Source organism: Pavona decussata, unplaced genomic scaffold, assembly GCF_977016875.1.
Source record: "Pavona decussata unplaced genomic scaffold, jaPavDecu1.1 SCAFFOLD_44, whole genome shotgun sequence".
NCBI lineage: Eukaryota > Metazoa > Cnidaria > Anthozoa > Scleractinia > Agariciidae > Pavona > Pavona decussata.
The window spans coordinates 825,310-846,641 of NW_028145466.1; the positions used below are offsets into that span (position 1 = coordinate 825,310).

The window sequence follows — 21,332 nt, forward strand, 5'->3', positions numbered from 1 at the left end:
CCCGCATAACTCACTCCCTACCGCACTTTTCTTCATGAACTCACCACAGTGAGTCGCAAAAGAGCGTCATCGAAACTCGAGGTTCACGCTAGTTTACGTGAAACGCGAAACGGCAAGGTGACGTTTGCCGTTTCACGTAAACGCGATGCAAAATCTCTCTATCATTTCAAGAAAAAGGTTTCGTTTTCAGGATCAAGCACAAGCTTTCGATTCCCTCACGGAATCTTTGTCAAGTGGTGTTGGACGTTTTTGTCACATCAAGTTGATAAAATATCACGTGACTCCATTATTTATTTTATTCAGTTTATCTGCCATTATTCTTGCACATCGTTAGAAGATAAAAATATATTAAAGTATAAAAGATAAATAAATAGCAAAAGAGACAGAAACTTATGGCGAGGATGCCCATAGAGAAACCATTGGGGCTTATACGAGTTATAAACTCCTCAAATTCACCTCCTCATTCACCGCTGGACAAGCTCTAATTTCTTTCTACGAGATACGCTTCGTACACATACAGTGACAGGAGTATCTTCTCATCCATGCCATCAACTAAATAATTAATTAACTTTGCGTCACTATTTCAGGGTCATGTGGATCATATTTTGGTTCATCATTGTCTTCCCACACCCGACGAGGTACTCTTGTAAGCATTTCTCTTGGGAAGCGGTGTATCGCAGAGTCATTAAATATGTCACTGTGATGAAAAGTGTTCTGAACTGGTGTTTCCGTTATGTAAGGAAGTATCTGAAGACATTAGTCAAGGCAAAGAAACGATAACATAATATTTTGTTTAAGAGTGTATGAATAGGGATTCGACAACACCTTTACTTAGTTACAAAACAAATCAACTGAATCAGTTCTTGAAAGGAACAACTCATGACCTGCTCTAGTGCATTTTGGGAACGAAAACGCGAGAACTTGAAAACAGTTCAGTGGCCTAACTTTTTTCCAGTCCATCTGAGGCCAGAGACACTTATGATGATCTTAATACACTGGGGTGATAATTCACAACAAATTTGAGCAATACTTTTTCTGTTTATATAAAAAAAAAAGGTTAGGAGTTTTTGATATATTTCTCGTGATACCTCCACTTTAAGTTTGATCTACAGAATCAAAGTATTTCAATAACTTATCCAACCCAATCAGCTTTGCAGAAACTCCAAAGTCAGCGATCTAGCGACACTAAGTGATTTTATACCCTGCGAAAATTGATTGCCATCGATCATTGGTGATGTTCTTGGTCGTATCGAGTCGTAGGCAAATGGTGGCACAGAACCGCAAGCACACTGAATCACCAGTATATCCACAAAATCAATTGCTGATGAAATTGCTGTGGTAGCAGCAGGCACACTTCGCGATTCTTGTCAATCACTGTACAGTCAACTCCCTTTATTTCGGACACCCTCGGGACCGCGAGTTAGTGTCCTTAATCAGAGCGCAGAGAGTCTGTAACAGCGGGAATTTATTTCAGTCAAACGAGTGTAATGTATTTTTGCCAGGGATTAAGCTGCTGTCCGTATTATCGGGGTGACCGTAATAGCAAGGTGTTCACAAGGCGAGAGTTGACTGTACCAGGTAGGAGCACGGGTCTGGGAGTCTTTATTCAAAAATTTCTAGTGCTTCAAGGGGGTGCCATCACGCGAGACGTCTAACTAAATAAAATGAAATTAAGTCTTCAAGGAAATGGTTTACTCCCACTCTACACCATTCCCCAAACCTTCTATCCCCGTCGCCGGGACAGTGCTCCAGTATAACAAAAATGACATGACAGCAATCATGCTGTTGTTGAAGGATACATTATAGATATAAGGCGCCTCTTGTTTGAGTTGTCTTGAGGGTATTCTGAAACGAAAATGATGAACAACATTGATATTATACCTGTTTGCTCTTGTGCATCATACTTGACTCCCATGCCCGCAGGTCTAAAATTTTATCTTGTATACACAGACCAAAGTATTATGCCTTACAGTAGCGATGCACCTACCGTCCCTTACAATAAATCAGAAACTCTTACAACTGGTACAGTTGATGCTCTGATGATAAAATATTGATAGTCGCAAAAAGAGTAAAAAACAATCAATTAAAGATACTAAAATGTAAGTTAAGTATCTTGAGATGGGTTGTCTTTTTGGGGGCTCAAAAACGCGAATATCATGCACTAATAATATACAACAGAAATATCTTCAGATATGGCTGCCTCATCGTGACAATCACCTGGACTCATCCATGGCCAGTCTGCCTTGAACTCCTTGTAGGTCCTGGCCGAGGGGAGCGAATAGGGGTTTGCAAATCCGCCGATCCGTTATCATTTAACACCTGAATCTGTCTATCCACAAAAAAAAATTTGCTCAAATCCAAATCCTCAGATTATTTAACAGTTACCTTGCACCGGATTTTGTTTTAGCAAAGTTTCACAGGGACTAAGAACAAGAATGTAATCAACAACCAATACAACGTCAAGGCCACGGCCAAAACAACACCAAACATAGAGATCCACCATACGAACTTTATAATCGCAAAAAAACAAAATCCGGGACTAAAAAAAATGGATAAATCCACAATCCGTTGCATCTGCAGGATCCGCAAATCCAGTAAAATTTTACTTTGAATCCGAAATCGGGGGGAAAATATTTGCGAAATCCGACAATTAATAGACCTATTTCACTCCTTCCTGGCCGAACCATGGACTTAAAACGGTCTCACCAAACTGGCTCAGATAAAATTGTCAAGTTTATCCTCTTACCCTATTTTCGCTCATGTTCCTACCATTCTTTACCCAGTAATAAAGAAGGAAGAAAGAATGTCAACAAGAAAGAAAATCATACCTTTCTTGGTAACTTGAAAACTTGTTTCCAAGAATGATAACATTGGATAAGCCAAGTCCCCAGTTAGCCCACAGAACACTGTTGTACAGTGGTTTACCACAATGAATCATGAAAAATAATGTCAAACGCTCCACTTTTCTCTTTCCTTCCTAAAATGGATGAAAAATAAATTATATCAGTGTAATCACCGGTAGTATTGCTCTAGGCAAACTGGAACATCAGGCCCCGGTTGTTCAAAGAGCAGATAACTTTATCCACTGGATAAGTTGCTATCCAGCGGAGCAAATGTACTCCAAGCAATACTTTTGGCAAGTTTTCCACACAATGCCATTCTTAAATTTGACATATGCTTCTACTCTATTCACAAATTATAGGACTATTGAGAAAATCTTGCACACATTTTATCTGCCGGATAGCAAACTATCCAGTGGATAAAATTATCTGCCCTTTGAACAACAGGGGCCACGTGTGTAACTTGTCTTGCACAATGCAATTTAGTTGTGTCACATATAATTTAGATGAAAAAATATGCCACAGTTACAAACAATAAATCATTGTTTCCTCTTACATACCCAGGGGTGTTCTTTAACTAAATTGAGAGCTATATGCAAAAACTTGGGCACTTTTAAGCAAAACCAAAAATTTGCCAAAAAAGTGACATAAGCTCCTTTTGCAAGAAAACCTTGAAAATTTTTTGTTGAGACAACAGGACCACCATGTTCTTCCTCTAACTTGGTACAGAAATGGAAAAACTGTTCAAGAAGTTGTTCACTCAGGAGAGTTGTGCAATGTAATTAGTTTTATTCCATTAGGTGGGATGTTTGTTGTTATAGTTTAAGATATTTTACCTCATTGTGTTCAATAAGAGAACATCCAAACTCTTCTACCAACTTCTCTTCATCTTGAGAAAAATGAGGTTCATAGATGAAACACATGCCTGTAATCTGTAAGGGAAACACAGTTTTCATGATTAGATTAGCCTTGAACCCATGTGGAGGTCACAGGTTCCACAGTGAAGACAATTTGATGTCTGAAAATAATATGAGGGGTATAGAGTAATCAATGCTAATTACCATAGCGAAATCTGTACAAAGTTGTCTGAAGGAGAGTTGAATTACCCTCCCCACCCAGCACCCCAAAATATGACTCACCTAAAAATGACTTCGTGAAAGCACATGCTTATCAAAAGCTGTGTGAGGGTTCACCTACATTTTAGAGTGATGTCCCACTAAGTCTGGCATATACTCCTAAATTACCGGTATATCAATTTTGTTGGTATATTTAATACTACAATCCATATCTATTTCAAGATGCTTTACACATGAATTACCTGAAGAAGTTCTTTTAACAAGAGCAACAAGGCAAACTGGTATCTAGCTATAGGACATGAAGCTATTTTTCCAATACCATAGCAAACAATATCAGCAACAGGTCCTGTTAGGATGGCTGTGGTTTTCTGTAGCCCAGATTCCACTCTGCATGTGGAATTCTCTGTGAATCTCTCATCATGAAAAACCTCTAAAAGAATTAAAAATATTGAGTTACACGCTGATAGCCCAAAATGCCATGCTTTGTAATGTTTATATGTTTCCCTAACCAAGACAATGCCTGAAGAACAACCGTGAACAATATTATTGTTATTATTATTATTATTATTATTATTATTATTATTATTATTATTATTATTATTATTATTATTAATAACATTCCTTATACAAACATCAACCACAGATTGAATAATCTCTTTGGTGGGGGTTTGGGAAGAGGAGTCTCCCCAGAATTTTGAGTAGGGTAGGTAGGGTGAAGGGTTTGTTTGATCTATTATTTGATATCTCTTGTCCCTGTTCAGACCTTATCCTTAACAACTGAAGGGCGCACTGGAAAGAGGGTGAAAGTGATGATTCTTAGAATATAAATTGCTTTGTATATGCTCTTATTTGGCAGACAAACTGGTTATCACAAAAGTGAAATACATTTGAACTGCAAGTGAAAGAAGGAATAACTGAATGCCCATCCCAGTTATGTACCCAACTTATGCAGTTGCAAAACGAAAGCCTGAAAAAAATTTGGGTTGAACAGGATTCACTAACTGCATAAGTTGCATACATAACTGCAATGGTCGATTCACTTATTCATTTACTCAGACTGGTTGTCACGTCAAAACCGTAGTTCCATATCTATTTTGTGATTTAAAAGCTCAAATTCAACAAATCAGCTTGTGACTTTGGCCTCAGAAAACTGAACCATGAATGTTTTCCTTTATTCTGTGTTTAAAACCAAACAAAAGAAATCAACCACTCACCAGGTCTTCTTTGTTTCCGTTTCATGAGGTTTCAGCAATAGTCGTATGCTCATTCATCAAATTTAAGCCTTATAAGGTCACAAATGCAAAACTATACTTCTAACGTGATAACCAGTTTCTATGCTAGAGTAAAACATTTGGAGAAATTTCGTTTCTTATGCCAAATTGTATATGGTACGCGCTCTTTGGATAATTGAAGGAATTTGAAGGCCAGCTATATAACTATTTCGGAATGGTGCATTCTGTTTGTGACTTTATGGGCCTGGCTGGCCAGTGACAAAAGGAAAGCTCCTTTACAACCAGTCGGCAGAGCATGACAAGTGCATGCAGAAAAAGCCTCGACTAGATTTCCACATGTTAATATTTAATGTATGGAGCTGTGCGGAAATCTTTCCAGAGCCTCTTATTATTTCTTTCAGAAAATTCCCCTAAGCACGCGAGGTCTCGACGAGTTCTGCAATACCCTGCATACTAGCCTTACAAAAGATTTGAAAGTCACTGACAGCATATAAACGTTCATACTTTGAACAGTTTAAAAAACTTTAGGTCAGCTTATAGACCTTACCTTGGAAACCTGTGTAAAACTCACTCGTTGAAATTTCCTCCCTGTTGACAAAAATGATCTATCTCATATCCATTGCAAAAAGGCCTAATCAAGGACTGAGTTTTCTCGAATACACAACTCATCAACAAAGTAAATAAGCCTCGTGCCTGCACTTATTGATTTTAGTCCTTAATTCATTTACATCGCACAACACTGTTTCAGAGGACGTGTTCCCATTCCATATTTCTGCAGAAGATCCTTTGTTTTTCTTGCAGTTCCTGTTCTTGCGGCCCTTCCTTTTCTTTACAACTTGAAAACCTTCTTCGTCCGCCATTTTGTTTACCAGGAAAATCACTGGTTCCCAGATTTAAGGAGTTACGAACGCGAACGCCTGGGAACGATGGAGGGAGGCGGGACCCGGCGGTCTTTCAAATAACTCAGAAGGCCAGTATATATTTACATCAATCAATAATTGATTAACCTTAATAAAGAATCAGCCTATTGGACAAAAGTTTGGTTTATATAAGAGGTGCTACATATATGATGTATTCCGTGTGAGTCTAAGAAGGTCTAAGAAGTTTTTAATAGGCAATGGACCCATCTGAGAGGGTGACCAATCAGTTTTAAAATAGAGAAATGAACCACAGGTCCTCATGGTAAGTATCCTTTTGTCCTGATAATCCATCAGATTGTTCTTCATGGAATCAGAAGCCCATGTCCCTCCTGACACTTTGGTTTCTGGTACTGCTGCGCAAGTATGACTCTTGCTAGCCTGCGAATACAGCCGCCTCTCATTCGCTCCCACTACTACGTGTGAAATGCGAAGTTTTGCACGTAGTAGCGGGAGCGAATGAGAGGCCGCTGTATTCACAGGCTAGACTCTTGCTGGTACTGACGTGCAATTTTGGACTGGTATCATGTAAACCAGTCAGTGGCAGATATAGGGAAGGGGCCTGGGGAGGCTACCTCCTCCCCACCACCATCTCCTATTTTAAGACCAGAACTGAGACAACAAATGTTTGCAATTTTATTGTGACCTAAATCCCACCTTCTTTGCACCATCTTTCTGCATATCTTGCAGCTCAATCAAGTCATCAAACTGCTGCACATGAAACTTCGAGACCTGGGCCCCTAGGGCCAAGGTGCAAGGATACTTTGTTTCACAAATAGAAGCACATTAGAGTGGGGGAAGAGGGGGTGGGGGGGGGGGGGTGAGTGGACCCCTTACTTACCTGAAAACCCGGATCCACCCCTGCCAATACAATACAGAGATGTTAGGGAGAACTGGAATGAACTTGTGCTTGTTTGAAAGTCAACCATTATCATGTAAACTGCATACATGGAAGACCTTTCTTAGCAGCATGACCAGCTACTTTCCTTGTGGAGCCAACTTAAATTGTAAAGGGTTGCCTCAATCCTGGTGCTTTGTAGTTCAAAAGTAAGTTAAGTACAAAAAAACTAGGTGTATATGCACCACAAAGTCAGGACTGAAAGGGTAAGCCAACAGATAGACTTGCCGCAAGTCATCTTATTCTTATGCGCCGAAAGAGTGACCAAGAAGCGACAAAGTTGGACTGGACTCCCACAAAAACGGACTTTGAAAAAGTCTAGCCAACAGACAAGACATACACACCAAGGTAACCATGGTATTAAGGCCTAGGGGCATTAAAGCCCTGTAACTAATAAAACAAAAAGAAGTGAGCCTCTGAGTTTGCAGTCATAGACAGCTGATATGGCCTTTATATTGGGCCTGGTCAGCATGGTATAGGTTACATATGGGGTCAAGATGCCCACACAAGACATATCAAGTGATACATGAATGGTGCACTTGTGAGTTGTGGCTTTCAACCCAGGGGGATGTGGGGTGCTCAGGTATATCAGTGACAGGGAGGTGCCAAGACCTTTTCTGGGTTTGAAATTCATGGCTTGGAACTTTTTGGGGGGTTAGAAATTTTCTGGTGGACTTTTTTGGGGGTTGATAAAAATCATACCCTACCATTTTTGCTTATATTTAAAACGATTTCATTAATAACGAGTTTATAAAAACATTATATTTATTGGACTTTTTTAGGTTACATTTTGGGCCGTTGAACTTTTTTTTTTTTTTTTTGGGGGGGGGGGGGGGGGCTTTTTTTAGAGTATGGGACTTTTGGGTGGTTGAAAAATTTGGCATCCTTTGCATAACCCCGTCACTGATAAACCCGACTACACCTCCCTGGGCTTTCAACCTGCTTATTCACTCATGAGTTTGTGATATTAGCAGTTTAGCACCATCCTGTAAGTGTACCATTCATGTGGACCATACTTGACAAAGGAGCCTTGTGCCATTACAACGTTATGGGGAACCACAGAGAGGGGGCAGGGAACAAGGGGGGGGGGGGGACACAGGGAGTGGGGTGGGGAATGAGGGGAAAAACAAACATCAAGTCACTTTCACATTTGGATTTATTAATAAGAGGAAAGAAAAATGAGGGGATTAAAAAATACAAATATCATTGAGATATGTTACATTTTGATGTCGCTAATGTTATTATTGAGTAGAGTGACAGTCCAATAGTGAAAAGCGAATTTGAAATTATTGAAAAAAATTACAGAAGTGTTTTAACAAATCTTTAGGGATTGCCTGATTAAAATGTCAATAAAACTCCCATACAAAATTATCTCGTTATTTACAATAATAAAGAATTATGTCTACCAAATAATCTTTCATTCATTTTTAAATAAATATAAATGGTTCATGTATGAAATGACCATTTGGTGAACTACTGAGTAACTAAAACACAACATGGCTCATGATACCAAACCAGTTTCTGACAGGCTTCCATAAAATCAATATAAAGTTACATTAAATATAATTGTCGAACAAGGGAACAAGTAAGAAAGCACAAATTGCATACTGTATTTACAAATCTTGGAGTGCTAAAAGAATTGAGAGAGAAATCTTGAAGCTGAAAATGCACTAATTTTTGGGATGCAAGATTCTTTGTTGACATTCCTTGCAAAATTCCTCATTTAGTATCAGTCTGTCATTAATCTATCCCCCAAAAACCTAAAATATATTAATACAAAATTTAATATTTTAAGTTATAACTCCTTACTAAGACTGAGGAATGTAAGTTCTCTATTAACATGTACAACCTCAAGTTAATAAAAAGTGGAAATTGCCCATTTAATTCAATGGAGTTTAAGTTTCGAGTTTGAGTAAAGTTCAAGTAAAGTTGAGTTGAGGTATTGATTGTACCTGTGTACCTTATGCACTGATTTTTGTATTGAAGCCTAACCTTGGACATTAGGGTATTTAGTGTACAGTATGATTTCAAAATTAATGGTTATTTTTCACATGTTTAGGGACACTGCTTACCAACACACAAAATCCCACTCTTTACAAATTTTTTTGGAAATTGAATCAAAATTTCCCAACTTACAGTTTTAATTTGATTTGAAATATTATTGGAACTCACACTCAAACTCATAACTCCACTCATAAAATTAATAAACCCTAAAAATTAAAAACTGGCATAATATTTACAAACTTTTCAGGAGCTATAAATTAGTCACTGATCTAAAGAATTCATTTCTTTGTACTCTGTATATTTTTTGCTTGATCCCTTGACTATGTGTGCAGGGTATTTCTTGTTATTTAATGCTATCTTTGCGACTACTTCCTTTGGTAGATCAACATGACACTTCTCTGCCAGTCTGACCAAGTACACAAGCACATCACTGAGTTCTTGTGCAAGATGATGCTTCTCCTTAGGTGACCAATCTACAACAAAAAAGAATGGTTATGTTCTAACTGTAAACATCTGGGCCGCGTTGTTTGAAAGCCGATTAACACCAATCCACGGATAAAAGTTAACCGAGGTTTTCATCTCGCTCATCAAAAATGATTTTAAAGGCTCATTTTAAGCTTTTAAGCTAATGGTAAAGAAAAGTCTAAGGTAAAACTTAGGGACAAAAATCTTTTGGACGAATCCTTATGGATGAGTAAATATACTTGAATCAAAGTTCATGTTAACCCAGGATTAGCTTAATCGGACTTTGAACAACTGGTCCCTGAGGGAAATCCCCTTCCAAAAAACAAAACGTCAGTAACAAAGCTTTCTGGCTAGTTTTATTATCATTTATTGTCCTTACATTTATAGGTTACCTAACAGATGATGTCTCAATATGGGGGTGTTTTCTACCCTTTTACAGATCATCATTATATTTATTTTAGATATTTGTTTCCTTCTATCTACCGATCTGTGCCATTAAATTGTAATAAGTAAATGAATAATAAATAAATAAATAAATAAATAAATAAAAATGATAATAATTAATAAGACAATTAAAGGGGTTTCTGGAAAATAAGCCAAAGTAAGTTCTGATAAACTGCTATATTCTCCTTCCAAATTCCCTTGACTCTTGAAATCGTAAAAAGGGGGAGAGTTTAATGCGAGATCAAGAGTCACTTAGCGCCTTTTTGGATGCACCACTTCAATTACAGTACTGTTCATTGCATTCAGCATTTTCAAAATATTTTGTAGTAGAAGGCAACATAACAAGTGCGAAGCACCCCACAAATGTTATATGTCAATATAGTTGCACTGTATACTGTAATGCTACAATGTTGCATTCTAGAATAAACCTGACATGAGTGTGAAGGTGGAGCTTGACCACTCTGACTAACACAGTTCTTGTATTTTGAATAGCCTTTGACAGGAAAACTATCACAACATTGTCAAAAAGATGTCAAAACGTTGACAAAAAGAATAATAACAAAAAGCCTTTTTCAGTGGCAATGGTGCAGTGCACCGTACTGCAACATACAAGCCCATGAACTCATAGACCCCAAGTGACCCGCGCCAGGCGGGTCTGGCCCGCATTTGAACATTTAAACCCGCTGACCCGCCGCGACTGAGTAAAAACCCGCATTTGTGTTCAAGCTCTGAATTTTTGATAAAATCAGCCAATTCCTAAAAGAATCTTAATTTTCATGCCGTGATTCCTACAAATAACAAATAAATGGCTCATAAAACATGTTGAAAAACTACACGAATTGCACGAAATGGCTTGTTTAGAGACCCTAATTTTAAAAAATTTTGGGGGGGGCATGCCAGACCCCCCTAGAAGCTTGCATCTTCGGTGCTCGCTGCTAGCTGGCTTAAATTTGGCTGGGCGCCCATGTAAGAACTTTGCACTTGAAAAAAATAAGACAATTTTTTCTCACTCCTTAAATCTCACCTGGTAATCCCTCTTTTACTTCACCTTTCCATTGACTGCAAAATTCAATGGTAAGAAAAATAATGAGAAGTAGTATTCAGCACATCAAAAGAACAGGATAAATACTTAAATACCTTACATGGGGTAAGTATGGATATTAGCTGGAGCCACACAATTAGATTCTGTAACCAAAGAGCTACAGGGAGACCTCAGACAAACTTGGTCATTTACAAGGTTCATACATTACACACATCCTGTGTGCTGCTAGGATAAGCAATGTGAAAAGCACCATTTGTGGTAACCAGTACTAATGAAAGGCAGATGGTAAATTTTAAACTTGGTCATGATATTTGAAACATTCAGTACTCAGTGTCGCAAGCAAGGGACAAAGTAAAACTCTTGAGTCCCAGTGGGATTTAAACCAGAACTTCTGCACATCGATCAGACCTTCTAACCAGTGAGACTGCCAGGTCATTAATTTTACTAGGTTTATATATGACACACATCCTATGCACTGAAAGGAACAGCAAAATTATGTTGAAAAGAGCCTTTGTGGTGATGAAGAAACAAAGACTATAATGCCATAAAGATTTTACTGCATAAGTTAACAGTACTTACAACAACTCTGCTACTTCTCCAACTTCCCCAACCTACAAAATAAATGTGGGTAAGCTCACAAGCTCAGCAGATGCAACAATTTAAACTTTTAGTTCTTGTTTCTGTGACAGTTAGAAACTTGAAGCAATATTGGCCACTCCCTCTTAATGGTATGAATTATTCATCACAATATATTATTGCAAATCCATCATACATCATGATTTCTATCAGAACTTGCTACGGATCATACTCATAACTTTTTTTCTTCATAAATAATTGTATCGTATCAGCAATAATAATTATTAATTATTAATTATTAACAATGGTCAAAACTGTTGCAGTGTTTCAAAGTTGGACTTTCTGCAACCATTGCAGCAATTTATCTTGTAGCAGCTTCATCTGTTGCAAGGTATCCTCTGGGGGAGGGGGTGAAGGTACTCTCCTATAGAAGCAATGTAAGTACGTACAGCCCTACCGTGTGCATGATTTTTGAACCATTTTGGGTTTTTTGTCATTACTATTTTTTTATACGGAAAATTTCAGCTCAGTTACTGATGTGAAAGGCACAACTCTTTGCTTTGGCCTTCTCTTCCTTTGAATGTTTTATCAAAATCATCCACCAGCTGTGAAGCAACTGCAGGACCGAACATGCAAACATCATCCATATAAAGTTTTGCCATCTCCATTTGTAGTTCTTGTTACTGAATAATAATTATTGTTTATCAGCACAAAAGCAAGGTCTTTTCTTTTTTGATTCCTCCCGGTACCCGGGCTGGAGTAGCATTCAAATAATTATATTCATATGCAAAAACTTTCAGCCTGGTTATAGGTTGATTGCACGTTACATCATGGTGGCCATGTTGGTGCTTACGAACAATAAGATTTTTCTCCTCTGGGGGTTAACTTCCATTTTTATGCAAACTATGTGAGCAAATTTTCTTTTGTTTTGGCACCAACATGGTGGCAATGCAATCAACCTATAACGAAACAGTGGTCAGGTGAGATCTTGCAAACCAAACCAGACTGTTTGACCAGGCTCAAAGGCAATGCAAAACTATTTTCACAAATAATTGCACAGTGTAGTTGCTAACTGTTGGAGTACCATTGCAAGCACAAGATTCCTGGGCTGGTGAAATTGATCCCAATCTCTTTCCTTTGCAAATTCAGACTGCATCTGTCGACTGAAAAAGAATTCAGAAACCAGTCAGTCAAACCAAAAAATCACGCGCTTTGACACAAAATCTTTATAAGTTCAAGATTGTTGCAACGCTGCAGTGTGTTCTCTATAGCGTGCATGTGTTTGTAGCTGAGTTGGGCTTAAGCTTACATTTTCTCCAAGGAGGGCTCTTCGCTGAACTGAAAGTTGTTCGTTTCCTGTACATCCATGGCACTTTCTTCGTGAATTGATGAAGCATTCGTCAACATATTCGACATATGATCGTTCAAAAGGCCGAAAAGGAGTTTATAGAAGCCGAAGCGTTCCTTCTGGTTGATTTGGTAAAATGGCGCCAAGATGACGTCAAAATCCCATCAGTCTTTGCAAGCGGCATGCGATACCGTCGTCCATTGCAAGCAAAACTCGCAGTCGCCATCTTTGGTCTTGAGAAGCTAGAAGTTTCTTTGCTGAAAGATTCAGGAATCAGGATGAGTCTTGGAAGAACAATTTACAACGCGTTATTCCGCCGAACCTCAACATTTGTTGTGACCATAGTCGTTGGAGGATTTCTGTTCGAGAGAGTGTTTGATGAGGGAATGGATAACCTGTGGGAAAACATGAACCGAGGAGTGAGTATTTGAAATACACGTTGGAGTTTTAGTTTTATGTTTATTTTAACTAAACTTATGTAGATAAGCTTAAGTTAGTTAATGATGTATTAACATTGTGTATTTTTCAAGTTTAAATTTTAGAAATAAGTACAATTCAGTTTATAATGACAAAAGTAAAATAAAAAGAAGCAACAATATTGCGTACTGGGACAGTTCCGACGAGTTTTAATAATATGGAAATTTATTATTCACTTCAATGAAGGAAGTTTATCTTATGACACTGTCAGGTGTAATTCCATGCCATATAGGGAATGATTGTTATTGGAATTAGGGGTTGCTAGGGGTATCGCAAATTGGAATTCTTATTGCAATAGGAAGGTTTATTAAAGAGGGGCGCGTATTGGAATCAGTGCACTTGTCAACAGAAGGACACATAAAAGGGAGAAAAGAGGTGCTTGTTGGAAGGACGGCAGTATAAAGAACCATTATGGTAACTTTATGGGGTAGAGATGAATCAAACGGAGGCAAAATTGATGCAGGTACATCAAAGTAGCTACGACCCAGGATATATAAAAGATGCATATTCACGGCATACACCACCTCTGAAACTGACAACTGTGTATGCAAGCTCAGGTGACATGTTATACAGATCATCTGAGTGCCTGTCGAACCTCACACCAAGGTGTTCGGGAGACAGCATGTTGCAGGCCTTCAGACACTTGGGCAATTCTTTGTGATATAGGTGTCAAAAAAGGAAACTTTTGTCAGTCAACTTTTGGAATCTCAAGGGAGTGTACCTTCCTCCCTTTGTTTTATTGTTTATATAAGAAACATTCTCTCTTTCAAATGATGTTAAAAATTATACCCCCTCATAACTTCAAGCAAGCAGATTAAAATAACATTTCTAGTTTATCATGGTAGTTAAAGTGGTTACTCAGAATATTGTTATTGTTGCTAAATATTATTATTTGCTTAGAAGTCTCCAAGTCAAAGTCCAAACATGGTCCATAATGTCGAAAAATTATTTCCTTTTCTGTTTTTCTTGAATTTAGACCCGTATACTTTCTTCTTTCATTAGAAATTGTGGAACCATGTCAAGCACCGTTATGTAAAAGATGGAGAAGATGATGATGAATAACAGGAAATATTACATCTTATATGAACAATGTTTTGTCTTGTAAACTTTTGAAGAATGATATCTAAGCGTTTGAATGCTTGGGGACCTTTGGCTTTTTTCTCGTAAACTTCAGCAGTCTGGATACTTTGAGTTCTCTCTTGTGATGGTTGCGCTGAACTGTGGACAATATTGGAGCTGTAAAAATGATTAAATGTTGGTGCTCTGTTCCCAGGATAGTTGCTGTCTTTGAAAGAACACATTGTAATAAAAGACTAATATTTTTATTTGTAGTATTTTAAATTATTGGTTTTGTGTCCCTTCAGTGCAGTCGTTTCCCCACCAAAGACATTTTAAAAGGATGGTGCCTTCTCATACAGAGGTATTTTTTGCAAGGTTTATGACTACATGGGAAAAGAAGGGCTTTTGAAATCCATAAATTAGGGGGTAACCAGGCATTTTTCAGAGATAATATATTATTAAGCAACAATAATTATTCTAAAAAGCTTTAAAACATAACAGCATATGGAATTTTTTCCCAAATCAAAGCTTAATTATCTCTGAAAAATGCTTGGTTACCCCCAACTTTCTCTTTGGATTTCAATAGCCCTTGCTTAGATCTGCTATTCCCGCATAGTCATAAACCACCCAAAAATAGCTTGAATTATGAGGCACAACTTCTTGGACCATCCTGAGATGCACAGAACATATAAACAGTAGCAAAAAGCGGCACCTTCGTTAAGGCTGGATGGGTGACGGTCACTTTCATGGACTGTCATGAATTTACCAGCTCAAAGAGTTAATTGAAGGGGTGTTTGGAATAAGACCCCAAGTGACTTGTGATGTAAGATGAAAATTCTCGTTTTGTTCCACAAGTTAATACAAGGTAATTTGGAAGGAGAATCTAGCAACTGATCAGAAGTCACTTGGGGCTTTTTTCCAGGCACCCCTTTAATTGTTGAATGGGCTTTCTTTCTTGTTTGGTCCAGGCTTTAGAGCATTGTTCTGGCGCTTGTTATGAAACCAAAAATTAATGAAAGCTACTTCGAATGATTTAATACATTGTGAAAAAGCCCAGAAAGGGGGAAAGGACCATTGGTGTTGGTAATGCAATCTCAGCCAATCTGTTGTCCTTGGCTGTCAAAGGGTTGGAGAAGGCATTGAAGGGAAGCTGCTTTGATGTAGTGTTGATTGCTTTTCATCCACCCGTTTGTTGGCAGTTGAGCTTTGAATAAAGCATTCTTCACAGCCCTGAGGTTTTATAGTTTTATAGTTTTTCACTAAATTAACTGTAAAATTGTATTTTGTTACAGGACTGTAGTGACTAATAAGCCCTGAACCCCTCTAAAACAACATGGTACTTATGAAGAGTTTGAATCAAAGTAAAGATATAAAACATTGGCGTCAGGAGCTCCTGATGCGGTTAATTTAAAAGACAGGGACACCCGCGTTTTGGGCTGAGGTTCTTGTTTTTTAGCCCGGGGGCGGGGGGGGGGGGGGGGGTGGGGAGTACTTCCTTATAAGATGCTGATGGTGATGTGCTGCTAGGTGGGGTTGCATTTTCACGACTGGATTGACTAGAGTGGAGTTGCAATTTCAATAGAATTACTAGAATGGGGTCGCGCATTTTCGGATTTTTGGGGTAAGACAATTCTATTAAGTAGGGATTCAAAATAGTCTCGGTTAAAAAGTTCAGAAAGTTGTCGTTTATTAAAATAACAATCACCTTGCATTACATTCCGTTCTTGAAACCACAACTTCAATATCAACCAGTTACACAATAGCACAAAACCAACGGTCCAGAACAAAGTAGATGCATAAATAGAAAGTGCCTTAGTTGGGATCGCAAAAATTACATTTTCCCAAAAGTGACTAACATGGGGTCTATAAGTGGCCACAACATAGACTATAATGTTGCAGGGGCTCTGAGAGGCTAGCGGCAAATACCCAGCAAAACTGACCCCAAGTACCCCCCCCCCCCCCCCCCACGCCTTCCACCCCAGGTTTTTTAGCTGTCATTGGAAAGCATGTGCTGGGGGGATTTTCTTCATTTTTACTTTCCCAACTAACGTTTACACCGAATGCCATGAGCAATTCTTTTCTTTCGCTAGTTTCCAAATATTTCTTCCTTTCGCTTCGCTGGGTACAATCTTTTCCTTCTACAAAATTTTTTAGCAGTTTTTATCCCCCCCCCCCCTCCCCCCAACCCCGGCCCAAAGGCCTCAAAAAGTGACAGAGACTGGGACCAAATTCTTCCCCAGTTTCACGCGGACAACAAATTCGAAAAATTTGCGGAGGAAATAAATGGACGACTTCGACTGTGTCAACAACACAGGGGATGATTTCTACGGAGTTTACCTTCTGTACTGCTTAAATCCTCGATACAAGGGACGCACTTATATTGGATTTACCGTAGATCCTAATCGCCGCATTAAACAGCACAATGGAGGAGTGCAGAAAGGTGGTGCTTTTAGAACAAGTGGAAGAGGGCCATGGTAAGATAAAACAGTCGAGGTTTTTCAAATATCATTTAAGCTAAGCTTACTGAAAACCAAACAGCATTGCACCACATGGAGTTAGCTTGTAGCTTGAATGGTCACATTTTACGATTGCCAGAAATTAGAACCATATTGTACAGCATAATAAACATCACCGAAAGAAAGTACCACTCAGTAGCTTTCAATAAAATTATGAATGATCACACAAACTCAACCGTTACAAGATCCTGAAGGCTAGGGGTAAAACAAGAACTGGGATTTGCCTTTTTTTCACTGGTAAAATACGATTTGATGTACTGGGAATGAGATCTGTTCAGAAAAGACGTATTTGGGCAATGAGAATGGGATCTGGGACAAAATTTTGGCTGGAAGCTGGGATTTGAGCAAAATTTTGGGCTGGAAAGTGGGATTTGTTAGGCAAATTCCACTGGATGCTTAATCTTCTTGCCATAGGCCTTTTGAAACAGGTGGCTCACTGGTGGACTCTACTGGAGACATATTGTGGGGTATTTCAATGTTGCGAATACTAAAAATGCAGAAAAATAAAACACTAATACAATCTACATAGCATACAACAAAAAAAAAAGGGAAAAGGTGACAAAACTGGCACACAGGAAGGCACAAACACAGAAGTTATTGAAATATGCACTTTAATCTAATCTATTATTGACAGTTGCAATAGCACACTCATGCAGTTAATCATTAGTCAGGAATAGGTAAATAAGATGCACAATGTTTTGCAGGGAGATGATACTTATCGTGCATGGCTTTCCAAGTGATATAATTGCCTTACAGGTAAGTATTAAAATGTTTAAGAAATTAACCTTACATCTCTGAAGGGTCAGAGCATAACCGATCTATGTTGTATATTTAACAGTAATGGGTTATTCCAGAAAAAATCCACACCTCCCCGACGGATGGGATTCTGGAAATTCTCACCGGAGGGGGGGTCAAAGACTCTGGAAATCCAGGCGGGAGGGGGGGGGGTTGAACTTAAGAAAGTCTTCTGCAGGAGTCATTTCGACCGATTGTTCACGCGATTCGAACGTTTAGTTCAGTGAAACTTCAACGCTCTCAGACCCTGAAAATAATAGAAATATTTTGTTCACATATTTCTCACCCAAAATAAATGATAATCTAAGTTCCTTCGCAGGTCCTTTTATAGCAGAAAACGCGAACAACAAGATAGTAAAGAACGAGTCATCGCAACATTGTTGCAACGAAGAGTTTGAAACGCTTGACACATTTCTACTCGTACCAGACCCAGCGCGCCACCGTTGTGTAATTTCACGTCCGCCATTGCATTCTTAGCGTGGATTCCACTGCGTCAGGAGGAAGAATTTTTTACTTGTGCAAGCAAGGATGCAGAGCTATTAGCTGAAGAAGATAATTCCAAAGAATTTTGGTCCAGACATTCCCTCTTCGTCGAAAATACTCAAGAGGAACTTGTAGTCATCTGTACCTCGAAAAAACTTTTGGAAACGTACGTTATCGCGAAAGCAAGGAGAAAGTTGTTGGACGGGTTCCTGCAACATATACAGTTGTAACCTCTCTGAAGTCCCATCGTCTGTAGCACAGTTGAACGAGCAGCCAGTGCGTTTTCTGCGTGCTGTTTTAAGATTCCATGGGTGTTGTCCACTGGGCACAAAGGATGAACTTGTTCGCTTTTTCGCATTGTTGCTCCTTTCTTTTTTTAGTTCCACGCGATAGAGTTTTTAATATTAGGAGAAGCTTTAGAAATTAAAAAAGAACATCTTCTAGACGTGATTGTGCGTATTTTATATTAAAAATGAATTAAATTTAAGCCTAATATTTTTTTTTCCGGAAATCCAGGCGGGAGGGGGGGTCTTTTGTTTTGGAAATCCAGACAGGAGGGGGGGTCTTGTGCTTCAGGAAATCCAGGTGAGAGGGGGGGTTAAAAAACGACCCCATCCGTCAGGGGGATGTGGATTTTTTCTGGAATAACCCAATATTGCGTTTTGTTATTTTAGCTCAGTTTCACCAGAGTTTTTGCATGCGGCCTTAAATTCCTTCACACAGAAAATCTCTAGTGATATACAGTGGAACCCAGATTTTATGATTGTCAATCAAACGATATTCCCGATTTAACGATCAACATTCTGTGTCCCGGCAAAAGTTATTGATAAATCGGGAGTTTGTTTACAACGATATCCTGATTAAACAATATGATTTTTCGGTCCCCTTGCCATATTTGTAAAATCGAAGTTCCACTGTAATAACAAAATGAATGATAATTTTTTTTTGTGTGTGTGTGATTTAGTTTGAGTGGGCATGGCAAAACCCAGGAAAATCCAGACGTCTGCGGCATGTTGTCAACAAAAAATCCAAAGAAACTGGTGTTAAATTTTGCTTCAGAGTCCTCTCGGCAATGCTTAACGTGGGGCCATGGAACAGGCTTCCTCTCACGATAAGATGGCTGAAACAAGAATACAAAATGGAGTTTGACGTTGATCAGCAGCCGCCTACTCACATGCCGATAGCTTATGGATTACTGAAAAAAAGAAAACCTAAAAAAGGAAACAAAGGAGAATGTGAGGAGGCAAAAGATGTTAATAACTACAAATGTGTGGAATGTTCTAAAAGGATAAAGGTGTGTATTTTATGATAAAGGTCTGTTCCAGCATCAACCGAGTCCCTAGGCATGGGTAAGAACAAAGCAACGGATAGTTTGCTCTTCAGTTAACATCATGAGTTTGCAGCAAAAATTGAGTTTACGGCTGGAAGGGAATACCTGGGTACATAAGGCTGTTTCAGTCTAAGGATAAAATGAATGTTTGGTTTATCGACAGAGTTGATAACTTAACTAAAGGTAAATTGGTCACGGTAAAGAGATTCGAGTGCTGATGTTTCAAGTGTTAGCCCTTAGTCAGAGTGAAGGGCTGACGAAAGGCTAATGCTCGAAACGTCAGCACTCAAATCTCTTTACAATGACCAATTTACCTTAAGTTATCAACTTTGTTGATAAAACCAAACGTTTGTTTTTACTCCCCACCAACTCAACCCTGCAGTTTCTTTTTTTTCCTTATCCTAAGGATAAATGAACTACAGCGGCCCTAAGCTTCCCAGGGTGTAGGATCAGAGAGAATGGAGAAAGGAACAGGAAGACAGTGGGGAGTGGGAAAAATAAGATTGGGAAAATTACATTGTTTTGAAATGGCAGAAGCAAAAAGACATGGAAGCGACCAGGGAAGGGGTGGGACCTGTGAGTACAGTCAACTCCCTTTATTGCGGACACCCTCGGGACCGCAAGTTAGTGTCCTTGATATTGAGTGTGCGTAATAGCGGGAATTTATTTCAGTCAAACGTCTGTAATTTATATTTGCCGGGGATTTAGCTGCTGTCCGTATTATCGGAGTGTTCGTTATAGTGAGGTGTCCGCAAGGTGAGAGTTGACTGTAATCAGAAGCAGGAAGTTCAGACACCCTCACCCCCACCCCCACAAAGAAAACTTATCTCTTTTTCTCACAGCATGAAAGAAAGAGTTTAATAATGTCAATCTGTTCTCTTTAATGTTAACAGTCAGTAGTAACCTATGGTGTATTTAGTAAGCATGGTTATAGCAAGTCGAGACAAGCTCAAACTTATTTTCATAAAAATTTAATAAAAGTTGATAATGGAAGTCCCTTCAGTTGTTTGTTATGTAAAATAAGAAAGACATTATCTCAAAATTTGCCCAAACTGGTTCTCTTAGTTCGTGAAATTTAGCTGTTAGAAGCACAAAGGAAGTCATGCAAAATCAATGGGATGGAAAGTTAATGACTTAATGAAAGAAACAATACATAAATCACTATTGGAAACTAAATGAAGCAGTTTATCTATCTTAACAGGATGCAGATGACTGCCTTTCTTGTCCTTCAGCGACCTGTTCAATGAAGGCTCATTTGATCTGTCTGGCTAAGAGATTCCTTATGGAGAGCGACGATGCCTCATTCCTGATCCCAGTAGAGGGAGATTGTCCTGTGTGTTATCACAGCTTCTTATGGCGAGACTTTTTGAAACATGGTAATCGGACAGAACAGTCCTCTGACCCAAATTCAGACAGTCCCCACTGGGCAGAGGAGCTTCATCAGTAAGGTTACAATCAAGCGACCACAGTCTGCTACAATTTGGAATAACGTGAATCAAGTCTGTAGATAGCTTTTGCTCTGTATTGAAATTTATGCAGATGGTCATCCTCTTATGGAATGCATGTACATAAAATGCTGGGAAAAAATGTTATACAGTTTTTTAAGCTCATTACATTGTCACAAAATTAATATTTATTATATCAAAACATTAAATGTTTTTATTTATGTTTTATGCATTTTACTGGAATTTGTAAATATTTTAATTAAATTGTTATTGAAAAGTGGGTTTATAATAATTATTTGTTTATGTACTGAGTGAGGGAGTGTGGTTACACTGTTGCACATATTTATTTAAAAAAGTCAATTGAAAAAGGTTTTTATTAATGTCA

The 21,332-nt window shown here is 38.6% G+C and overlaps 4 protein-coding genes across 4 annotated transcripts; 2 read left to right on the plus strand and 2 right to left on the minus strand.

Moving 5' to 3' along the window:
* Positions 1–275: 275 nt before the first annotated feature.
* LOC146482731 (SRR1-like protein) lies at positions 276–6,863 on the minus strand. Its single transcript, XM_085106800.1, has 8 exons — positions 6,555–6,863; positions 5,842–6,368; positions 5,696–5,736; positions 4,159–4,346; positions 3,677–3,772; positions 2,829–2,977; positions 1,800–1,845; positions 276–747 (listed from the first exon to the last, which is right to left on the minus strand). The coding sequence occupies exons 2-8, from the start codon at positions 6,006–6,008 to the stop codon at positions 565–567; spliced, it is 870 nt and encodes a 289-aa protein (XP_084962926.1). The 5' UTR covers positions 6,009–6,368; positions 6,555–6,863; the 3' UTR covers positions 276–564.
* A 1,244-nt stretch (positions 6,864–8,107) lies between these two features.
* Positions 8,108–12,938, minus strand: LOC146482732 (dCTP pyrophosphatase 1-like). Its single transcript, XM_085106801.1, has 5 exons — positions 12,804–12,938; positions 12,579–12,657; positions 11,498–11,529; positions 10,901–10,935; positions 8,108–9,440 (listed from the first exon to the last, which is right to left on the minus strand). The coding sequence occupies exons 1-5, from the start codon at positions 12,908–12,910 to the stop codon at positions 9,229–9,231; spliced, it is 465 nt and encodes a 154-aa protein (XP_084962927.1). The 5' UTR covers positions 12,911–12,938; the 3' UTR covers positions 8,108–9,228.
* Positions 12,939–13,031: 93 nt separating this feature from the next.
* On the plus strand, positions 13,032–14,644 carry LOC146482733 (cytochrome b-c1 complex subunit 9-like). Its single transcript, XM_085106802.1, has 2 exons — positions 13,032–13,261; positions 14,322–14,644. The coding sequence occupies exons 1-2, from the start codon at positions 13,121–13,123 to the stop codon at positions 14,379–14,381; spliced, it is 201 nt and encodes a 66-aa protein (XP_084962928.1). The 5' UTR covers positions 13,032–13,120; the 3' UTR covers positions 14,382–14,644.
* A 1,999-nt stretch (positions 14,645–16,643) lies between these two features.
* LOC146482734 (structure-specific endonuclease subunit SLX1 homolog) lies at positions 16,644–21,223 on the plus strand. The gene is made up of 4 exons (XM_085106836.1): positions 16,644–16,852; positions 17,599–17,650; positions 19,137–19,466; positions 20,704–21,223. Exons 1-4 carry the CDS (start codon positions 16,662–16,664, stop codon positions 20,947–20,949), a joined length of 819 nt encoding a protein of 272 aa, XP_084962962.1. The 5' UTR covers positions 16,644–16,661; the 3' UTR covers positions 20,950–21,223.
* Positions 21,224–21,332: the final 109 nt, after the last annotated feature.

Coding starts and splice junctions, on each gene's coding strand:
- LOC146482731 (XM_085106800.1), bottom strand. CDS start 6,008: ATGGCGGACGAAGAAGGTTTTCAAGTTGTAAAGAAAAGGAAGGGCCGC. Junction 5,737..5,841: donor ACTAAAATCAATAAGTGCAG/GCACGAGGCTTA, acceptor TTTTGTCAACAG/GGAGGAAATTTCAACGAGTG. Junction 3,773..4,158: donor TGTTAAAAGAACTTCTTCAG/GTAATTCATGTG, acceptor TTTCCCTTACAG/ATTACAGGCATGTGTTTCAT.
- LOC146482732 (XM_085106801.1), bottom strand. CDS start 12,910: ATGTCGAATATGTTGACGAATGCTTCATCAATTCACGAAGAAAGTGCC. Junction 11,530..12,578: donor GGAATCTTGTGCTTGCAATG/GTACTCCAACAG, acceptor TTTATTTTGTAG/GTTGGGGAAGTTGGAGAAGT. Junction 9,441..10,900: donor AGTAAAAGAGGGATTACCAG/GTGAGATTTAAG, acceptor TTTTTGTTGTAG/ATTGGTCACCTAAGGAGAAG.
- LOC146482733 (XM_085106802.1), top strand. CDS start 13,121: ATGAGTCTTGGAAGAACAATTTACAACGCGTTATTCCGCCGAACCTCA. Junction 13,262..14,321: donor GGGAAAACATGAACCGAGGA/GTGAGTATTTGA, acceptor TTCTTTCATTAG/AAATTGTGGAACCATGTCAA.
- LOC146482734 (XM_085106836.1), top strand. CDS start 16,662: ATGGACGACTTCGACTGTGTCAACAACACAGGGGATGATTTCTACGGA. Junction 17,651..19,136: donor GTGATATAATTGCCTTACAG/GTAAGTATTAAA, acceptor TGTGTGATTTAG/TTTGAGTGGGCATGGCAAAA. Junction 19,467..20,703: donor AATGTTCTAAAAGGATAAAG/GTGTGTATTTTA, acceptor CTATCTTAACAG/GATGCAGATGACTGCCTTTC.